General features: G+C 40.1%; 2 protein-coding genes across 8 annotated transcripts in view; both read right to left on the bottom strand.

Moving 5' to 3' along the window:
* nfixb (nuclear factor I/Xb) overlaps window positions 1-19,341 on the bottom strand; it is a 143,032-nt gene extending 123,691 nt beyond the window's left edge. For 2 of the 7 annotated variants that reach the window (XM_034295261.1, XM_034295260.1), the window contains exons 1-2: window positions 18,319-19,341; window positions 12,670-12,753 (exon numbers count right to left, since the gene is read on the bottom strand). In XM_034295261.1, coding sequence (XP_034151152.1) covers window positions 12,670-12,753; window positions 18,319-18,321 — 87 coding nt within the window. In that variant the 5' untranslated portion in view covers window positions 18,322-19,341. Of the gene's footprint in view, window positions 1-4,238; window positions 4,275-7,451; window positions 7,626-12,669; window positions 12,754-18,318 lie in introns of those variants that run through there. The other 5 variants (XM_034295259.1, XM_034295262.1, XM_029123280.2 and 2 more) reach the window with 5 other exon arrangements.
* LOC117595329 (extensin-3-like) lies at window positions 10,345-11,637 on the bottom strand. The gene has a single exon (XM_034295562.1). The coding sequence runs from the start codon at window positions 11,635-11,637 to the stop codon at window positions 10,345-10,347; it is 1,293 nt and encodes a 430-aa protein (XP_034151453.1).
* Window positions 19,342-19,559: the final 218 nt, after the last annotated feature.

A 19,559-nucleotide genomic window follows, 5' to 3' on the forward strand; every position in this document is an offset into this window, starting at 1 on the left:
AAGTTAGGTCTGACAAAAGGCTATGATTTAGAGGAACGACCCCCATAGTTCCTCTTTGGTCACGACTGATTAATTTAGCAACTAAATACACACAGAACTGGCTTTTTGTTTGAGGTAAGACAGGGGTACCGTTATGTTTGAAGTTAGAGTGAACTTCGCATTTGGATGAATTTTGGGATTTTCTGACATCACACCTCTGATGGTGTGATGCAACTTCAAATTCCTGATAATGGAACCATCCGGAGATAGATCCAATGGTACGGTCATTATGTTCTTGTTAGGGCAATTTATTTGCATAGATTTGGGGGTTCCATAGAACAAGCATAAGTGTATAATACTTGTTGTTTATTCTTCGTATAAATATTTCCCAAAATAAAACAAAGGCAGTGTTTAAAAAGAAAAGAAATTTGTCTGGGGGTTGAATATTTTTTGCAAGTGACTGTATACATTTTTTAATGTGTGTTTGTTCATGTGCAAGTGTGTGTATGTATGTAGCCGGGGAGTTCATGGGGCTGTTTGTGTGAGTGTGTGTCTTTCATTCTAAAAATCCCACATTTCTGTTTATTCAGACTGTGGTTCCATCAGATTTTAATCCTCTAAACAGCTGTTCCAACTCATTTTCCAGGCCTGGGGAGAGAGAAGGGAGAGGAGGAGGGGTAATGACAGGTTGGAGGGCCACCTCACAAAATATTTGTAAATGGAGGTTTCGGTGGGATTTGAGGTTTAAACGATGGCACTACTATGTCAGTACAAAGTATGAATCCATACAATAGCATTGGATTAATTCATATTCTGATGTTGAGATATTAAAATCATAGTTTTGGACAAGATATTAAGACTTATACGTAGCCGTAAAGTCAAAGCAAACCTATTTCATAATAGAGAATTGGATGACATGCAAAAAGATTCGTAGTTCCTGTCCTCCGATGCCTATCCACTCCTCCTCACAGTGTTTTCTCAGCCACAAGGTTTGCCTGAACCTACATACTTGGAGGAGGGAGCACCTCATCTAGCAACCAAAGAGCTTGCAGGCACCCGACCTGTCACAAGGAGTAGCTAGAATGCGTAAGAAAACTACATCCGACATTTCTCCCAACCCTGGGCAGTACTGGGACAATTTACACTGCCCTCTGCAGGAATGCTTTGAAGAAACGTGAAATGAGGTGGATACAAGCATGACATTAACTATCAATATTCCTCAGGTTAAACGTAAAGGGGCTACCTGTATCCTTTTTGCGTTGTGATATGAAAAAAAAACACTGCACAACATATCTGCACTGAAATTGGAATGACAGTGTTTCCGCAACATTTACTCACCAGTGGGTGAATACAAAAGCACATTCTGTACTGAAATGCAGAATTTCTATCGGCAAATGTAAAAGTGGCTCCGTCCCTCTTTTCCTTCGGCTTCACAAAGCCACCCAATTATCTCCCTGCATCAACCGTACCTCCCAGGATCAACCGTACCTCCCCGCATCAACCGTACCTCCCCGCATCAACTGTACCTCCCAGGATCAACCGTACCTCCCAGGATCAACCGTACCTCCCAGGATCAACCGTACCTCCCAGGATCAACCGTACCTCCCTGCATCAACTGTACCTCCCCGCATCAACCGTACCTCCCAGGATCAACCGTACCTCCCAGGATCAACCGTACCTCCCCGCATCAACCGTACCTCCCAGGATCAACCGTACCTCCCAGGATCAACCGTACCTCCCCGCATTAACCGTACCTCCCAGGATCAACCGTACCTCCCAGGATCAACCGTACCTCCCAGGATCAACCGTACCTCCCAGGATCAACCGTACCTCCCAGGAATTACGTTTGAATGGAACTATTTTGTAAACCATGACCACAATCAGTATGAACATAAATCAATGCAATTACATTGATATCAATTTATCCCCAGTGCTACTGGCCCTCAATGACTCACTATTATGTTGGTCCTTAACGTTTCGATATTATGTTGGTCCTTAACATTTCGATATTATGTTGGTCCTTAACATTTCGATATTATGTTGGTCCTTAACATTGCGATATTATGTTGGTCCTTAACATTTCGATATTATGTTGGTCCTTAACATTTCGATATTATGTTGGTCCTTAACATTTCGATATTATGTTGGTCCTTAGTCCATCACAGGGCTGTGGTTAGGGTTAGGATGAAGGGTAAGGTTACAAACACAGAAAAACACCTCCCTAAACAAACCAATTTCCCAACAAAAAAGTGTGTTGCCTCTCGATGGAATGAAACTCGAAACCATCGGAGTGAAAGTCGGTTGGGGGAACACACCCCATCCCTGGTCACAGCCCCCTAGCAAACAGCCTCTCTGTTTAACTATGAACATGCTGATAACTGTCTCTAGTGGCCAGGTTCTTACCATACGAAACTGAATTTCATCATGTGTCAGTAAGGACCAATTGCACTCGGATATGTAAATATTGAACATAACAGTACTTCTGATGTTCATACCGAATGTAATATAGTTACAAAATAGTTGAATATGCATGTAATCCTGCAATAACCTGTTAAAATAACAATGTCTCACAACTGGATGTTGGATACCACTGACTCTGGCTTTTCGTCCATCAAAATAGTGCAGTCCACCAATTAACTAAAAGATTTTGCTCTCCATACAAGCCTTTACAATATAGCTCAACAAAATGAATTTCTGACAATTAAATTAAACAGAACAAACATTGTAAGAGCAAACTGTGGTGGATAGCATGACATCAGAGGTGTTTTAGATATTACTGTTTCTATATTAAGGCAGTCTTACTGGTGTTACATACAGTAGGCCTATATCCAGTCAAGGGCAAATAGATGTTCCACATCATTTCTAAACAAAAACACCTATGTTATACACTTACAATGTAGTTTTAATTCATGCTTGAACAGTTGCTATGTATGTATTAGGTTTTGATCTTTGCATAATACCCATTTTAGACACAGCAGCTGTTAGTTCATTGACATAGGCTGAAAGCAAAGCTTACTAAATAGACATTTGACATTTGACGTTGCAGGGTTGTTTTTATATAATGCAATTGATTTGCTATGTATAATACTCGGTAGCCCGGGGTTGTCTAGCAATCTATGCCACTGTCCCTATTACACAGATTACAATGCAGCATGGGTTTGATTCTGGCCCACTGCTACTTCAGCACACTCTCTCTGTCTTTACAACTTTCTCTCCTCTATCAAAAATAGATTTAAAAAAAAATAATTGCAACATGTAAATCGAGGGTTGTTTTGCCTCCCTCGTGTTTTGCAACCCAATTAGTTGATTCATGATAGTCCTGCAATGTTTGCAAACACAGTAAATTATTTTGTTGGATATACATCTAAGTAACATTACACCAAAATATTCTAAAGGGCATGGACATAATTCTAACCTGACCTATAACATGACCTATAATATAAAATGTCATCTTTTTAAAATAGGAGCCTAAATGTTATTTCAATGGCATTATGGAAGGCATACTGGATTTGGGAAATCATATTGGAATTAGCCAAAATCCAGGGTGGTCTAAAAGCTTATGTGCAAAAGTATGACCTAGACAAGCAAAATCCATTGAACCCCTTTGATTAGAAAGTTATGTTTTTCAGGGACTGATCCATTCTACTTTGTTGCAATCCTTTTCAGTTTAAGGTAATATTCAGTAAATTAATGTCCTCAGTAAACTCAGTAAATTAGCTACCTAATGTAAATCTAATAGTGTGTTGGCTATTTGAAGTTTTGAAAACATTTCCTAAGGTAATTAATGTAGCACTTCCACACAATTCAACTTTAAGCTTTACTGATAAAATATTATGACATATTATTGAAGCCTGTGATAATACTCAATAACAGTCTACAAAATGTTTGTTTGGCAATAATAATTCAACAGTAATTTCACCATCCCAAATCTGAATCAATATTTATGGCCATTTGAAAAAATGCCCCAATTTTGGGAACACACTAAAATGAATTTAAACACCTGAAAGATAATTTATACCAAATTTCATGCTTATATCCGCAGTTTTTGACACTAAGGCCCGGACTACAAAGGCATTTAGCAACAAAGGCACCTTATTTCAAATAGTTGAATGGTTAGGTTAATATAGTGAGATGTTTTAGATTTTAGGTGTTTTTAAAAAGTGGCCTATAAAACAAACTATGTCAAACAATGCCTATTCAGAAACTTTATAATACACAATAAAACACAGCCCTAAAGTAAATAATAGAGCAACACTTACCACTAATGCATTGTTTAGAAGGTGAGTAGTGCAATACTTAAGTGTCACGAGGGTGTTAAGAGGTGGGAAACGCAGGGGTCATCATCCCGCGAGCAGGAGAGCAAAGAGAAGAGGATGTTAAAATGTTGTATGAGGAAGACTTGAATAAGGTGATCAGCACATTTTGTATAAACTAATGAGCATTAACGAAATCATTGCTATGAAGTTGTTTAGGCTAATGCAAAAATAAAATAAAATGTTGATGACCTGATGTGCATTGCTGTGATAAGGAACAAGCCAAGCATGCATGCATCTTTTTTATAGCCTATATCTAATAATGACTAACAACAGCAATAATAAAAAATAATAACAATAAAATGCTGAGCTTTTATTTTCTAGCTTTGAACCAGGCAACCACACAACAAAACGACTTAAGGCCTATTTCCATTATAATGTCACTTAGGCCTATATTACATTTATGGTGTACATTGATTTGCGCTTCCAAAAAACATCCCACAAGGAAAGTCTATCCAGACCCTTAATGAATGCTTCCCATTTCATCCCATCTGGCCACTTGGTCCCCACCAAAAGGCCTGTAGATCACTGTTAACAATGTATTTTCTTATTTACATGCGCTTCCATATCCAATGTCCAAACTGGTTTTTGAAATGTTTAACCTTAATTAAATCAACAAAATTGTGAATCTAAACCTGCGGACAAGTGTTGGGATAAGAGACACACAGGAGACGGCAGGGATATGCTGAAGAGAGACAATGCGCTAAAATGATCTCTTAGTAACCGTCCTTAAAATGCATGAACATAACAAAACTCTATACAGTAAATGTAAAGTTCAATGACACAATTAATCAATTCCTGTCATGCCCATTAGGCTCTAATATTTCATGTGTATAGCCTACCAAAAAATGAATACAATAGATATTTGGAGGCAAAATATGAGCATACAGATTTCTCTTGGTTCATCTGTCATAGTGTCCTCTCTCTTCCAAGCCAAATACAAATATAGGCACCCCTACAGGTTTTTTTTAAATATGTGGGCCTATTTGCATTCTAAGATACATATACATTTGGCAAAAAAGTATAGTACCCACTCCTTAAATAGATACCCACTAGAATAGAATATAGACAAATGTAATCAAATACATTTTGTCTTGCTTCCATCAATCACAGTTTTGAAATATTTGAACATACTGGCCAAACCCTCAACTGAGAAAAACACACTTTTGGAACGGTAGTCAGAGACTTATTTTTACTGTTTGAATAAAACCACTGTAAAATGATTACACATTAGACAAGTTCTGGAAGTCTGCTTTCCAAATGAAGTCAATTGGGATGAACAAGATTGCTTCATAAGAGCAAAATGTTCTGCTTGGTTCATAAAAACGTTCTACTTTGGATAAATGGCATGGTTATTTTAAGAGTACATCACTATTAACAAAAAAATCGACACAAAAATACATAGGAAGGACAAAAATAAGGAAAAAATACGGAAAATGAAATGACGGAAGCTGTAAAAATCTAGGCCAATGAACATACTAGGTTAATTTTAGGCTTTTGTTGATCATTATTGCTGTTATATTTTTCAGTAAATGGACTCATTATGGCCACATTTCTTTGTAAATACTGTACTAAACTGGACGCAAACTTTCTCTGGTGCTTCTCATCGAGATATTTGGCCAGGCTAAGGGAAATTTCAGTTCCAAGAGTAATGATATTGCATAAAAGTAATAAAGAAATAGTTACAGAACCTCATTGATTTACCATCCTTGGTGGGACAAAAAAAAGTTAAGGAACGCTGTGTCACATTTGGCCATTTTAGAATATTACCTTATCTTACATTATAACCCTATTACTAATGCACATTTTTATTTCAAAAGAAAGGCTGCCCTAAACAAAATAACTATTTACATTGTGCAAAGAACTTTTATTGTTCAAATCCAACAACCACATCTTTGCAACATTTCCCACAAAGACTATTGCCAAGATTACAATACTTCTTGTACTCTCTTACAACATAGACAAACAGATTATAATTTCTTTAAATATTATCAAGAAAAGTGCTTTATAACATTTTACATTTTTATTTTAAATCATGAGGATTATGAAACTGATGTTTTATTAATTACAGTTTTAACAAATCAATTACATAATAAGTCCAGGAATTAAAAAATGTAAGTACAGATTCTATATTCCTTTAAAAAATTATATTTAAGCCCTTATCCATTTTTCTACAGTTTCAATAAGCTTTTCAACCAATAAGGTATTCATGTCAAGCTTTCCCAAGAAATTGGGAATATAGCATGTGGAAATATCAGGGACCCTATCGAATACGAAAATGTATTTATAGCCTACAGAATTCACTCTATATTTGAAAGTACCAGGTTATAAAGTTAGGGAAAAGCAGCAAATTCAGAGTAGCACATATGAAAGTAATGGAATATGTCCTGGCTATGATAGCGGTACAGCTAACAGAAAGGGTCATGAGTTGACAAGAGCAGATTTCGATCTATGAAAAATACACTCGTGCTAAGCAGAGTAGACTGGAGTCGGTATAAAAGGTGTAGCCTACTGAACATAAGAACCTTGAAAATAACACGTACGGCTCATCATGAGCAGTGAGATACGCGTGCGTGACCGTTAAAACATGAGACACCCGACCGTTTACTTTCACCAGGTTTACGTTCTATCAGTTACAATCGCGCACGGACCGGTAGACAACTGTAGGCTACTGTAGAACTGGCGGCAGCACACGACCAAAAGCCCTCGACTCAGATACAACCGTTATCGGATAAAGCTTTTTGACTGCACGCTCCTACTATAGCCTCTCTCTCAGACAAACGTTTTCGAGGGGAACGTTTCGGGAAAATGTCAATTTAAGATCATGACTTGTAAAAGTAAACTTCAGTCTTTCTACACTGACTCCTTTCTCCTCCTCTTTCCCCTCATTTTATATTAAATTGATTCGGGAGAAGCGCCATTTTCTCTCCAAAACCATGTGCAATGAAAAGCATAAGAAAGTCCTGCGAAGAAATGCTAAGAAGAAAAAGGGTCGGAGATTTATGACTGAAAATAAGTAAAGTCAGTAAATACTATTAGAAAGTCGCAGAGAATAAAAAATAAGCTGAACTGTAACCATTAAATCTTTGCAAATGGTGGGAGCACTAAGCAAACCCGCAACACCGACTGTAACTTATAAAATAAAATAATGCAAATTACCTGCGTCAAGCAGTACGGGGAGTACATGGTTACTTTAGAAATGAAATTTGGAGAGCTTATTTAAGTGGGATGGAAGTTCGCTGTAGTGCTGCATTGCAATCGCTCGCCGTTCTGTTTCGCTCACTCCATGCTGTACTGGTAACCCCGCCTAGAAGGCTGAAAGTGAAAGCTTACACAAACTTGGGAAAAAAGTTTTCTCTCCCACCTTCTTCCACAGACTCACTCTCTTCCCCTTCCTTCCTCTCTCTCCCTCTTTCTTCTGTCGTGCCCAGGGAAAATAATTTGATTGATCAGGGACAACGGTGTAGCCTACGACATTGTTATTAACATGAACCTCTTAACTTTGTAAATCGAGTGGTGACAACTTGTCTAAATCCGTCTATTTCAGCTACTAGCCCTGACCTAACCTTGGGGTAATGACAATACGCTGCCCTATTTATTCATAATAACGAAATGTTATTACAAGGCTTAAAATGAATGACATCGCAAAACGCGTAAAATTCATTGTTCTATTAACACAACCGGTAGACTAGAATAGCCTAGCCTAAATAGAAAGGTTCAATGCTTTTAAGAACCTCCGGAGGCCTGATTTCGTTTTTATGTATGTTTATTAAACAATGTTACTAGTGAATACAAATATAATTTTAATAGTATTACTTTAAGATCAAAGTTTGGGTTACATACCTGCTGACATCAATGAAATGTGACGCAGTCACTATACTACACCTAACATGTTAATAATCAGAAATAATGACTTGATACTAAGATATTCTGTAAGATAAATGTAATTTGTTTTTAATCGGAGCAATAACTAACATATTTAATGAAAATGAAATTGATTGTTTTTGTGAACAACAAAAAACGACCTATATTTTACTCTAGTTATGTAAAAATTAATGTGTTCACCTATAGGATTATTTTCGGTGTTATTACATAGTTACATTATTGGCCACGTCAAGGTGATGCGTTATTGCATAGAAATCACATACATTAGTTGAAAATTAGAACAAAACCTTTGTTTTATTTTTTTCAATAACCCGCCGTTTGTTAAAGCTGCTACAGTAGATTTGGTAGCCTACCTATGTTTTTTCAGCAGAGCAATACACAGGTACTTTCAATTTCCCATTCAGTCATTGTACATCTAATAATAAAATCCCTTTGTGTTTTATTTAATGAAAAGAAAATTCCAACATATATTTTATTGTCTTGGTGCACCAGTGGCAGGTTTTTTTCTCTCACTCAGCCTCCTTTGGCCTTTGAAATACTTAATGTGATCTTGTGGATATCAGGAAACAAATGTGAAGAAATGTACATAAATAGACTTGACTGGCTGATATGAAGGTCAAAACCCTCTTACCTAAATTAACATTTATTGGTCTATTATAACCAGGTCAACTTTGTTAAATCACAATGTAGGCCTGAAGTTTCATTCCAATGAAACTTTAAATTAGAAAAGAAATGTACACCCTTTTCCGCATTCAAGGGTGTTATGACACATTTCTATTTCAACCTCATAATGCAGAAATCTTTTTTTTTGAACAGCAAAATCACGTTCAAACAAAGAGCAGTGCACACTAACACAGGTACAGGTGGACAATGAACATGATTTTATTGGGAAGAGTACTGCAAAGACTTTAACACTGTCGGCCAATGGGTCCAGACTGAAATTTGCATTGAAACAACCGAGGAGCTGAATGCAGCTCATATTGCTCTGGCCTGGGAGATCTACTAAAATGTCCAACCTGAGGACTGCTGGATAAGAAGATAGTGCATGATGATCAAGACAAGTGAGTGCTCCATGAAAGAAGGAGTTCAAGGGAATATTGAATATGCGGGTCATAGTGAGAAAAATTTGCAGAAGCATAAAGCCTCTCACAGAAAAGCTCTCTCGCCGCAAACAAGACCTCACAAAATGAAGAAACCAACATCAGAATTGTCTTGGTGCACTACTGTCAGTGATACGCTTTGCACAATGTTGTGTAAAAAAAAAAAAAACGTTTTGGAACATGTCCCAAGTGTGGTATAGGGGTTTGGTGGGGCTGAAGTCATTGTGGACTAGTGGAGCTTAAATCTGGATCTGACACTGGAGTTCGGTAGATTTATGAGGCCTACTGCTTGTGCATTTACACCGCAAGCCTCTGCAGGAGAAACAAAGAGATCTGGACTCTGTGTGGCCAAATATACTGCACACATCCAGGGGAGCCAAACACAGAAAGGGGAGGGATGAGTGTGGGAGGGGAGAGTGTGTGGTCAGGGGACCGATCAGACCACATGAGCGTACCTCCCCTCTTCCCTCCAAAAAGGGGTAGATCACAGCATTCCATGGCGATTCATTCCACTCCTGCCTTGATAATGTGACTGAATGCTATCTCGATATGATATATTAAAATGGTGTAAATTATGACAGGCGCCAACTTTCTGTGATACACATAGGCACGTGGATATGTGTAACAGCAGGTGAGATTAACCCTGTTCTCAAATTGTAGTAACGGTTCTCTTTCATGCCCTTGCTCTCTCCAACCATCTCTCATGTTATTTTAATTCCTCATCCTATCCGATCTATCTTGTACCCTCATAAAAAGCACACAGGATCAGAAAAGAGAAAGGTTGCAGAGAGTGGGGTTGAAGGCGTTGAACACTCATCCAGGGTCGCTTCTTAAATGACCCCACATTTAGTGGTCGATGTGAGTAAATCTCTCATTAAGTAACTCATGGTAGGGCCATATGTGAAGGCTGTTGAGCCTGTGGCTCCCCTATTCACACTGGAAAATTAGTTTTTTTGTGCTTCAGTGTGAAAATCTCCATAATGGGTCTACTGTTACTTTGAAGTAAGTTGTGTAGTGTCATCAGCATCAGTGTGGAATTTACTGAATGAGACAACTAAAACATACAACTAAGAAGTTAACAGGATGGTGTATGGGGTAAAGATGGTGACTGGGTAAGGATGATGACTTGGATAAAGATGGTGACTGGGGTAAGGATGGTGACTTTGATAAAGATGGTGACTGGGGTAAGGATGGTGACTTGGGTAAAGATGGTGACTGGGGTAAGGATGGTGACTTGGGTAAAGATGGTGACTGGGGTAAGGATAATGACTGGGGTAAAGATGGTGACTGGGGTAAGGATGGTGACTGGGGTAAGGATGGTGACTTGGGTAAGGATGGTGACTGGGGTAAAGATGGTGACTGGGGTAAAGATGGTGACTGGGGTAAGGATGGTGACTGGGGTAAGGATGGTGACTTTGATAAAGATGGTGACTGGGGTAAGGATGGTGACTTTGATAAAGATGGTGACTGGGGTAAGGATGGTGACTTGGATAAAGATGTTGACTTGGTAAGGATGGTGACTGGGGTAAAGATGGTGACTGGGGTAAGGATGGTGACTGGGGTAAGGATGGTGACTGGGGTAAGGATGATGACTTGTGTAAAGATGGTGACTGGATAAGGATAATGACTGGGGTAAAGATGGTGACTGGGGTAAAGATGGTGACTGGGTAAGGATAATGACTGGGGTAAAGATGGTGACTGGGTAAGGATAATGACTGGGGTAAAGATGGTGACTGGGGTAAGGATGGTGACTGGGGTAAGGATGGTGACTTGGGTAAAGATGGTGACTGGGGTAAAGATGGGGACTTAGATAAGGATGGTGACTTGGATAAGGATGGTGACTTGGATAAGGATGGTGACTGGGGTAAAGATGGGGACTTAGATAAGGATGGTGACTGGGGTAAAGATGGGGACTTGGATAAGGATGGTGACTGGGGTAAGGATGGTGACTGGGGTAAGGATGGTGACTTGGGTAAAGATGGTGACTGGGGTAAAGATGGGGACTTGGATAAGGATGGTGACTTGGATAAGGATGGTGACTTGGATAAGGATGGTGACTGGAGTAAAGATGGGGACTTGGATAAGGATGGTGACTGGGGTAAAGATGGGGACTTGGATAAGGATGGTGACTTGGATAATGATGGTGACTGGGGTAAGGATGGTGACTGGGGTAAGGATGGTGACTGGGGTAAGGATGGTGACTTGGGTAAAGATGGTGACTGGGGTAAAGATGGTGACTGGGGTAAAGATGGGGACTTGGATAAGGATGGTGACTTGGATAAGGATGGTGACTGGTGTAAGGATGGTGACTTGGGTAAAGATGGTGACTGGGGTAAAGATGGTTGTGAGATTCTTTTCATGCATCTGGACTGAATCAAAGTCTACAGGTAGAGACTGGCTGGCATCATGCTAGCAGACCTGTAGGCTATTAAGCCAACTCCAGCTGCTTTCAAACTGCAGTTAGAGAAATCTATGCGAAACATAGACTCTAATTGCCAGAATCTAGCGCCACGTCTATAAGCACATAATCCAAAGGGTTCAAAGGTTGGGTTAAAATGTTTCAATTCCTAAACCAACCATTTCCTCACATAGGAAGAAAAAATTGCCAGCCAGAGGATATGAGGTAGCTTGGGTGGTGATGACGTCATGTTACCCATGCAATACGTAGGGCCTAACGTTCCTATGAGAAGGTGAGTACAGAGACCCTCCTCTGCATTGCCTTGAACCCACTGCCCCTGATATCCAATATGGTCATACTAATGCTCCTCCCCTCTCCAACTTCTCCACCAACCATGATACTCAATTACCTCCATTATGGCTCATTCTGTACCCCGAGACACACGATACACTGTAGCAACCCAGATTCTCTATGAAACTTGGCAAAAGGCTTTCACTGGAAACAAAGAGTAGAAATCTGGCTCCCACCTCATTAACAATCACATTTTCAGTCATCCACAGACTCCCCGCTCCCCCAACCTCGCTTTTCTCTCTTTATTTCCGTTTTATTTCAGGCCGATCGCTGTAAATCCAATGCTTTTGCTGGGTGGAATTTTAAAGCCTGTGTGTTGTTTTTTTTCACCGTGTGTAGCTTTCGAGGGGATTTTTTTGGTACTTTTTCATTTTATACAACTCTGCACGCTGCACATTATCGTTATAATTTTCTTTCCCACGAGGGAAGGGCAATTGGGCAGAGTTGCAAGGTCCTTTTTTCAAAGTGTGTGTGGAAATAATGATTGTAATGGTTTGCAGCTGAGGAGGGGGAGCTGTGAATGACATTATGATTGTGGTGCAATTACCAAGAGCATGAAAGCACACCATCAGTCAGAATAATGACTAATGACTCAAATAACACATTAAATAATGCTAATAATAATAATAAAAAGTATGCCTACCCTGTAGGAATCTGATACTACAAAGCATTCAGGCATCCCAGGACCTCTGGACGGGTCTTCATTCACCAGAAAGGTTTCGCTGGCCTGAAACATGACACAACAGTCATTCATTGAGTCAATTCATTTATAGTCCATTAAACAATGTCTCGACTGAAACAACACAATATTATTTACGATAATACAGTCACACGATGGCAATGTTATTGTTAGCATGCATTGTCATACGTCTTTGTCATCATTAAGAGACATTTGTATTACTGTTCTCATAATTCAAATTAACACCATAGCAATAGAATTAAAGTCCAGTCATAAAACATCTGTATAATGTTCGAAGAATCTCCAATGGAAAGTCTCTGGTCTCCTTACACTGACACACAGAAAATGACTCATAATGTGGACAGGCCAACTCATATGCTATGCAGGCCTGAACTGTGGTGCGCCGCAATGGAGACCAGAGCGTTTCAGCTGCTTTTGGATCCCAACACACAATAACACACTGACACAATGGCATTTCCTGTCCCTGGTTTTCACCTGGTGACATCTCCCACAGCGGTGACTGATTCAGCACAAAACATTCACATGGGGCATACATTCACTGATCGATGCAGCAAAGGTATTTTTCTAAGTGCTGCTCCCATTCAGTACAGTTCATTTGTATGCTGTGGAACACACCAGCTGGGCCTTGAGCGCTGAATGAGCGTCCATTACAGTTCTGCTCTCAATTGAGGCAGGCCAGCCCAGACAACATAGCTGGGTGGAAACCTTGATATGGAGAACTAGGGAGAAATCCTATTTTCCAGAACCTTAAATTCTGATTTCTCGTCTTGGACAAAACAGGAACAAACACTGTTCAATGCCAACTCTGAATGCAAGGCTACTCCTAGCTTGCATACCAGGTATACCTACACAGTGTACATTCACAACAGACATTAACACAAACTGAAAACAAAACAACGTTACTTGTAGGAAAACTTACACACAGACACACGCATAAACACACAGCACTATAATAAGTCCCAGACTTTGGCTAACCAAGCTGTGGCTACAAACACAGTCTATTCATAACCTTCCCAATGACAGGTTACACTGTTGTATTTTCCTTTCCCTTTCACTGGAGTTTTATCGGTACTGGTGCGGGCGTGCGGGCGTGCACGTGTGTGTGTCCGAGCCTGCTTACACACTGTCTAAACGAATAATTTAATCCAAATCCGTTGCTAATTTGGTGCATTTGTTACATTTTAGTGATTGAGGAGACGCTGTTGTTCAGAGTGACTTACGGTTAGGACTGACATTTAACATATACAAATAAGAAAAGGTCATGCCATGGTCCTATTGCAGTCCTTGGGCTGAATGAAATAAGTCCATGTCAGCCAAAAAGTTAAATTAGACAATTAATTCCTTCGGCATCAACATCAAAGTTGACACCTGTCCCCAGTAATATGCAACAAACACGGTGACATCATCAAAGGTTGGTTGTACAGGAAACGGGGCTCCTACTCAGCTCTCCGACGATATTTAAAGGGGAACGTTCGGGCTCTCTCTTTAGAAACACATCCTTTTCTCTCTCAATGGATGGGGATGTCATCCAAACAAAAGCAATTTACAGTAGCCAATCTGCTCGTCAAATGTAGGTTATTTCTGTAAATATAATAGTTCTCATCTCATAGTTCTCATCTCATAGTTCTCATCTCATAGTTCTCATCTCATAGCTCTCATCTCATAGTTCTCATCTCATAGTTCTCATCTCATAGCTCTCATCTCATAGTTCTCCTCTCATAGTTCTCATCTCATAGCTCTCATCTCATAGTTCTCATCTCATAGTTCTCATCTCATAGTTCTCATCTCATAGTTCTCGTCGTCTCAGAGAAAAGGACTTACGCTCAGGCCTGAGGTCATTTCAGAATAAAAGCGTTTAGATTGACCAGTGGTTTGTGGAAAAGATGGAGCGAGGAGGAAAGATGAAGGGATGGAGGAGGGATGAAGGGATGGAGGAGGGATGAAGGGATGGAGGAGGGATGAAAGGATGGTGGAGGGATGAAGGGATGGAGAAGGGATGAAGGGATAGAGGAGGGATGAAAGGATGATGGAGGGATGAAGGGATGGAGGAGGGATGAAGGGATGATGGAGGGATGAAGGGATGATGGAGTGAAACCTCTCTCCGCAACATGGATTGCCTTCCCACTTGAAAAGGGGCATCATTTGTTTGAGGCGGCACTGATTGTTTGATGTAGCTCCCTGTAGCACTGGCCCCCTTTTTTCCCTTTTCGGTATGGTTTTATATGGAGCATGGCATGAATTATAAATGCCAGCCTTTTTCTATATATGCAACATATGCCTAATCCATATGGCCAGCCTAGAGCAAAAATTGTCTCAAGGACTTACCTAATTAACACTTAATTTTATTTTATTTTTTATTATTGATTTCAGGAATTAAGTGACCTAGATGGCCTGTTACACAGAATTACCATTTGACTTCTTCTTCTTATTCCCGTGTTAAGTGAGTAGAGAATGCTCTATTTAACTGTCTGGATTTGACAAGAAACAAATGCAAAAATATGTTTTTTTCCCAACACTGAAGGTCTTCGATTCCGTTTTCCATTAGTCTTATAGTTTATGGATTGCTTGCCTCTATCTTCTTCTCTCTGAATCACAGAACGGTAGATTGATCCTCATCATTCTCCCCTGCAAATCCCCACTGGCCATGTTCATCTATAGTGGCACAATTAGTGTTCTTCAGCGTCGCTGAAACCCTCCCAGACCCACTCAGCTGCTGCATGGGGTTTTATTGTATACCAGGTAACAAGCTAGAAAAACTGTGCAGATGTGGCAACCACATCAAAGACAAGACAGGGAGGGGGAACTTGTTTGTTAAGAGTGTTTGTGTATGTGTGTTATGAAAGGAGAAATGACGTTGTGTGAGTCCACGCCAGAAGCACCTCAGGGAAGAATGCTGGGAAAATGTGCTCTTTTACACCTGCATCTCAGGTGGTTTGGAGATTGCTGATTGTTGCAGGGTCTGGGGTTTGACATGGGGTCTTTTTCCTGCATTCTATTTTAGGTCTGAGGTACATGTCTGAATACTATATTTGATGCCAATTTGTAATTAGTTGCTCAACCTCGTTGAAGACATCTAAGAAAATCTAAAAAAATTTGAATATGCAAATACTGCAGCTTACCTGATAAAATTGCCTGGGAGTGCAGATAAATGAATAGTCGTATCTATTCATTTGATATCTCAACAAGCAAAAAATACATAAATTGTTGGAAAATGAGTTAGAAATATGCCCGGGTAAACCGGAGAAAGCAACACAGTTGGGAACTAAATGGTCTCATTATGTGTTGGTATGTTGTCTGCACTGAGTCCATCACACCTTGAGACTGGACTGTATCAAACACTGAATGAAATGCTGATCACCTGCACACAATGAACTGTGTGGTCTGACGCAAAAAGCCATCTCAGACGTGCTCAAACAACCGCAAACCTAAAAAGATGAAACGAGAGGCTGACCTCAGATCCAAACTGAAAGACGATTTCGCTCCGCACCCTATATAAACATCACAACCAGGGTTTCCTAGGACACGTAAGCCATCACCGCCCAAGTGTTTATTTATGACAAACCCTAGCACCATGAGGTTACGCTAGCCTCAATACCACACATCACGTGTATCTTTGCTGGATTTTCCTGGAAAAGGACCACATATTGTATATACACAGCGAGAGATTACATCACTGGCAGTGACAGCCAAGAGCTGCAGAAAACATACGGGCCTGGAAACTGCCCATTTGATCATCTTGTGGTGGGCTGCTCCCTCTTTACATACACATCAACATCTACAGCCTGGAATATACAATTACCTAACAATTTACACAGCTCCTCATGATTACAATACAGTACTCCAACTCATACAAACCATTCCAACCATGGGCCATACACACGCGTATGAACAACAGTACCAACATGTACTGTGTGATGGAAGTGAAGAACTCAGTGGACAAAGGGAGTCTGAAGGTTAGCTTTGTATACTTAAATACACATTTTGCAAGAAATCTTTATACAATGTTGGGCAGGAATTCATTAAGAAAAGGTGAGAACTAAAAACAAATCAACATAATCCCATATGAGGCCTGTCCTCAATTTTGTTTTGATGTGATGTTACTGATTAGCTACTTGGGCTAGTGCCATGTCAGTGTCCAAATAAACAAACACTTCATCTACTATATTTAATGTGCAAATATAATCCCATGTTTGGAATCTGTTATTAAGTTCAAGGTTGGATTTGTCACTGGATTGTCAATAGGCAATTTTGCCCAAATACCCAACTTAAAGGCATGTTATGTGATAAAAGGTCAAGACCCTGAAAATATGCCTTCTTTGGTTTATGACAAATTTTAAACCTAATAACCGTCCTGTTCCAACTAACATCACCGGACAACTTTTAGAAATATTCACACAGAAAAGAAAAATAAAGTTGTATAATAGATATCATTTTTGAAAGAGTAAAAGAGAAAATCACCTTTCATTTGACAGTTACATGCCCATGTTAAAGACATACATCACTTTATTCTGTAAAGATTGCATAATCAAACTTACATTTTGTTTTGGTGTAGGCCAATGTTATCAAGAATCTCATGTTACATTGTCAAGCCTTATACAGTACTGTGGGACTTACACGAAATTAACTTCTGCTGATCTCAACTCTCCATTACAAGAACATAACATGCAACCACTCGCAGTATCACGAAAGGATCATTTCTGGGGATTTCGAACTCCGGGCCTAGCGGTTATACGAATGGCCTTGGTCTCTCCTGAATTCAGTGAGTAGGCCTAGCCTTCACAGCTCTGCGTAATTACGCACCAATCTGCAAGACGTTTGTTAAAACAAAGCACAAGAGGAAATCAGTTTTGCCAGTTGTCTTCTACAGTTAAGATCAGTTTTAGGATTAAATTCCAAAATTAACATAAAAGTTAAACTGCATTCAAGTAACGTTATTAAATGGAGAACCAAAAAGTGCCCCCATTGACAAGTATGTTAGCCATTTGTTTTACTTGTGGGTTGTGTTACGCTTCGTTTACTCCTGGCATGTGTATAAACAGAGATACAACAAAGTATACGGTTGATTCGTGGGGAGCCGCGCTCTGTTTGTCAATAAGGTGGCGACTGCGTGACCACATTTCTGCAACTACTGGAAGCAGCTCAACTTCCCCGCAGATGTTGCTGAGTAAAGGGATAAATTATCCGCGTTATCCTTGTTCAAATACAACCCACTTTCACTTAGATTATGTGACATAAAATCATATACATATCTGTACGAGTTAGGCTAACTGTAACGGTATTACTCCTAGAGCCAGTCATCACGATAACTTTGAGATTATTATTGATGTTTCTAAATGCACTCGTATACGATATCCACTAATACATTGAACCCAATGTTAAGCAAAGTTGTTAATGACTTAAAGACTACCTCGAAAAAACGGATTTGGAGGCAATCTCAAAACGATTGGTAGCGGATATGTATTTAAGTGCATGCTAGTAGCTAACACTGTTATTTGTTTTCGTGTTTTAACAAACAAATTTAGCCTAGGCCTACATGTTTTACAAGCTTTCAGATGCATACAATAGTAAATTATTGATTTACACAGCACGTACCATTGTGGAGCAGGGAAATGTGCCAACTGTCTCAAAGACCCATTTTCCACTCTACAAAAGTTCAGCTTCCAAAATGTGTGGGAGAGAGCAAACTACTCGGTTTCTTCTGATACCGGAAGCAAAAGAACCCTAATACGGGACGGCCTGTAGCCCGGCGAACATTTTTTTATTGTAGTTTTACTCTTCTCATACGACAGGGAAAGGGAGCCGGCGTATCCAAGTCCACTTCGCGGCTTTATTCTGGGTGTTTATGTCCGCTTTCACCGCGTGTTACTTCCATGCAAACACAGACCGTGACTCCCGGAGTTTTGAGGACTTGCTGTTGACGTCTGTCAATGCGCGGTCCCTTCCGTCTCCTCTGTCCACAGAATGCCCCGCGAGGCAAATCCGTACACGATGCGAGCGTCTCGTCAGCTTCCAAGAAAAAGAGCAGATTTCTTTCTTTGCATGGGAGTGAAGACCAACAGTAAGTAGACTCTGCTTACGCGCTTACAAATAAGCTGTTGCTTCTGTGTGGCTCAACGTGCGCCTCAATGAAGCTTTGTGTATTATCCCAATCCTCTTGTCATCCTAAAAAAGTGGAATTATCTTTGGTCCCTTCTTCACCTGTTCATCCGCGCCCAGATTTACAAAAAAAGATCACAAGCACCAGATATGGCACCATGGACGTTGCACTCAATGAGTTTGGGAGAGAAGCGACACTTCAGCATTCCAGACGAATTCGCGAGAACGCGCCTGTGTGTAGCCTACGCTATATTCCTGAATGACGAATTAATTAAATAGTGGGTTAACGGCTGTTAAAGTGTAATAAACCCAGAAAAAAAGTGATGCGGGGGTCCGGAGCGCGCCGAGGAGCAGCAGTGGATCGCGGCCGGAGGAGTGGAGTTCTGGTGAATTATTAATAACCGGAGCGGTTCACAGTCTGTCGTGCAGTGAGTAACCAGGACGGCAGCTGAGGGTTTAGAGGAATTAAATACGGGCTCAGAGTAAACCATGGACGGCAGGGGATTACCACTCACCGGCTACAGTGTAGAGGGAGAGTGGGGAGGGAGGGAGAGCCGAGGGGGGAGGTGGTATGATAAAATCCAAATCACTTAGACATTGGTAAATGATATAAGCTATATATTCCAAACATCTCTTCTCTGTGTTATGCCTGGATAATATTCAATCATTATCCAAAACAAATATGTAATCAGTTCACTTGCATGCAAGGATATTTTTCCTAGATTTTTAATATGGAT

The sequence above is a fragment of the Esox lucius genome, chromosome 11 (assembly GCF_011004845.1).
Source record: "Esox lucius isolate fEsoLuc1 chromosome 11, fEsoLuc1.pri, whole genome shotgun sequence".
Taxonomy (NCBI): Eukaryota; Metazoa; Chordata; class Actinopteri; order Esociformes; family Esocidae; genus Esox; species Esox lucius.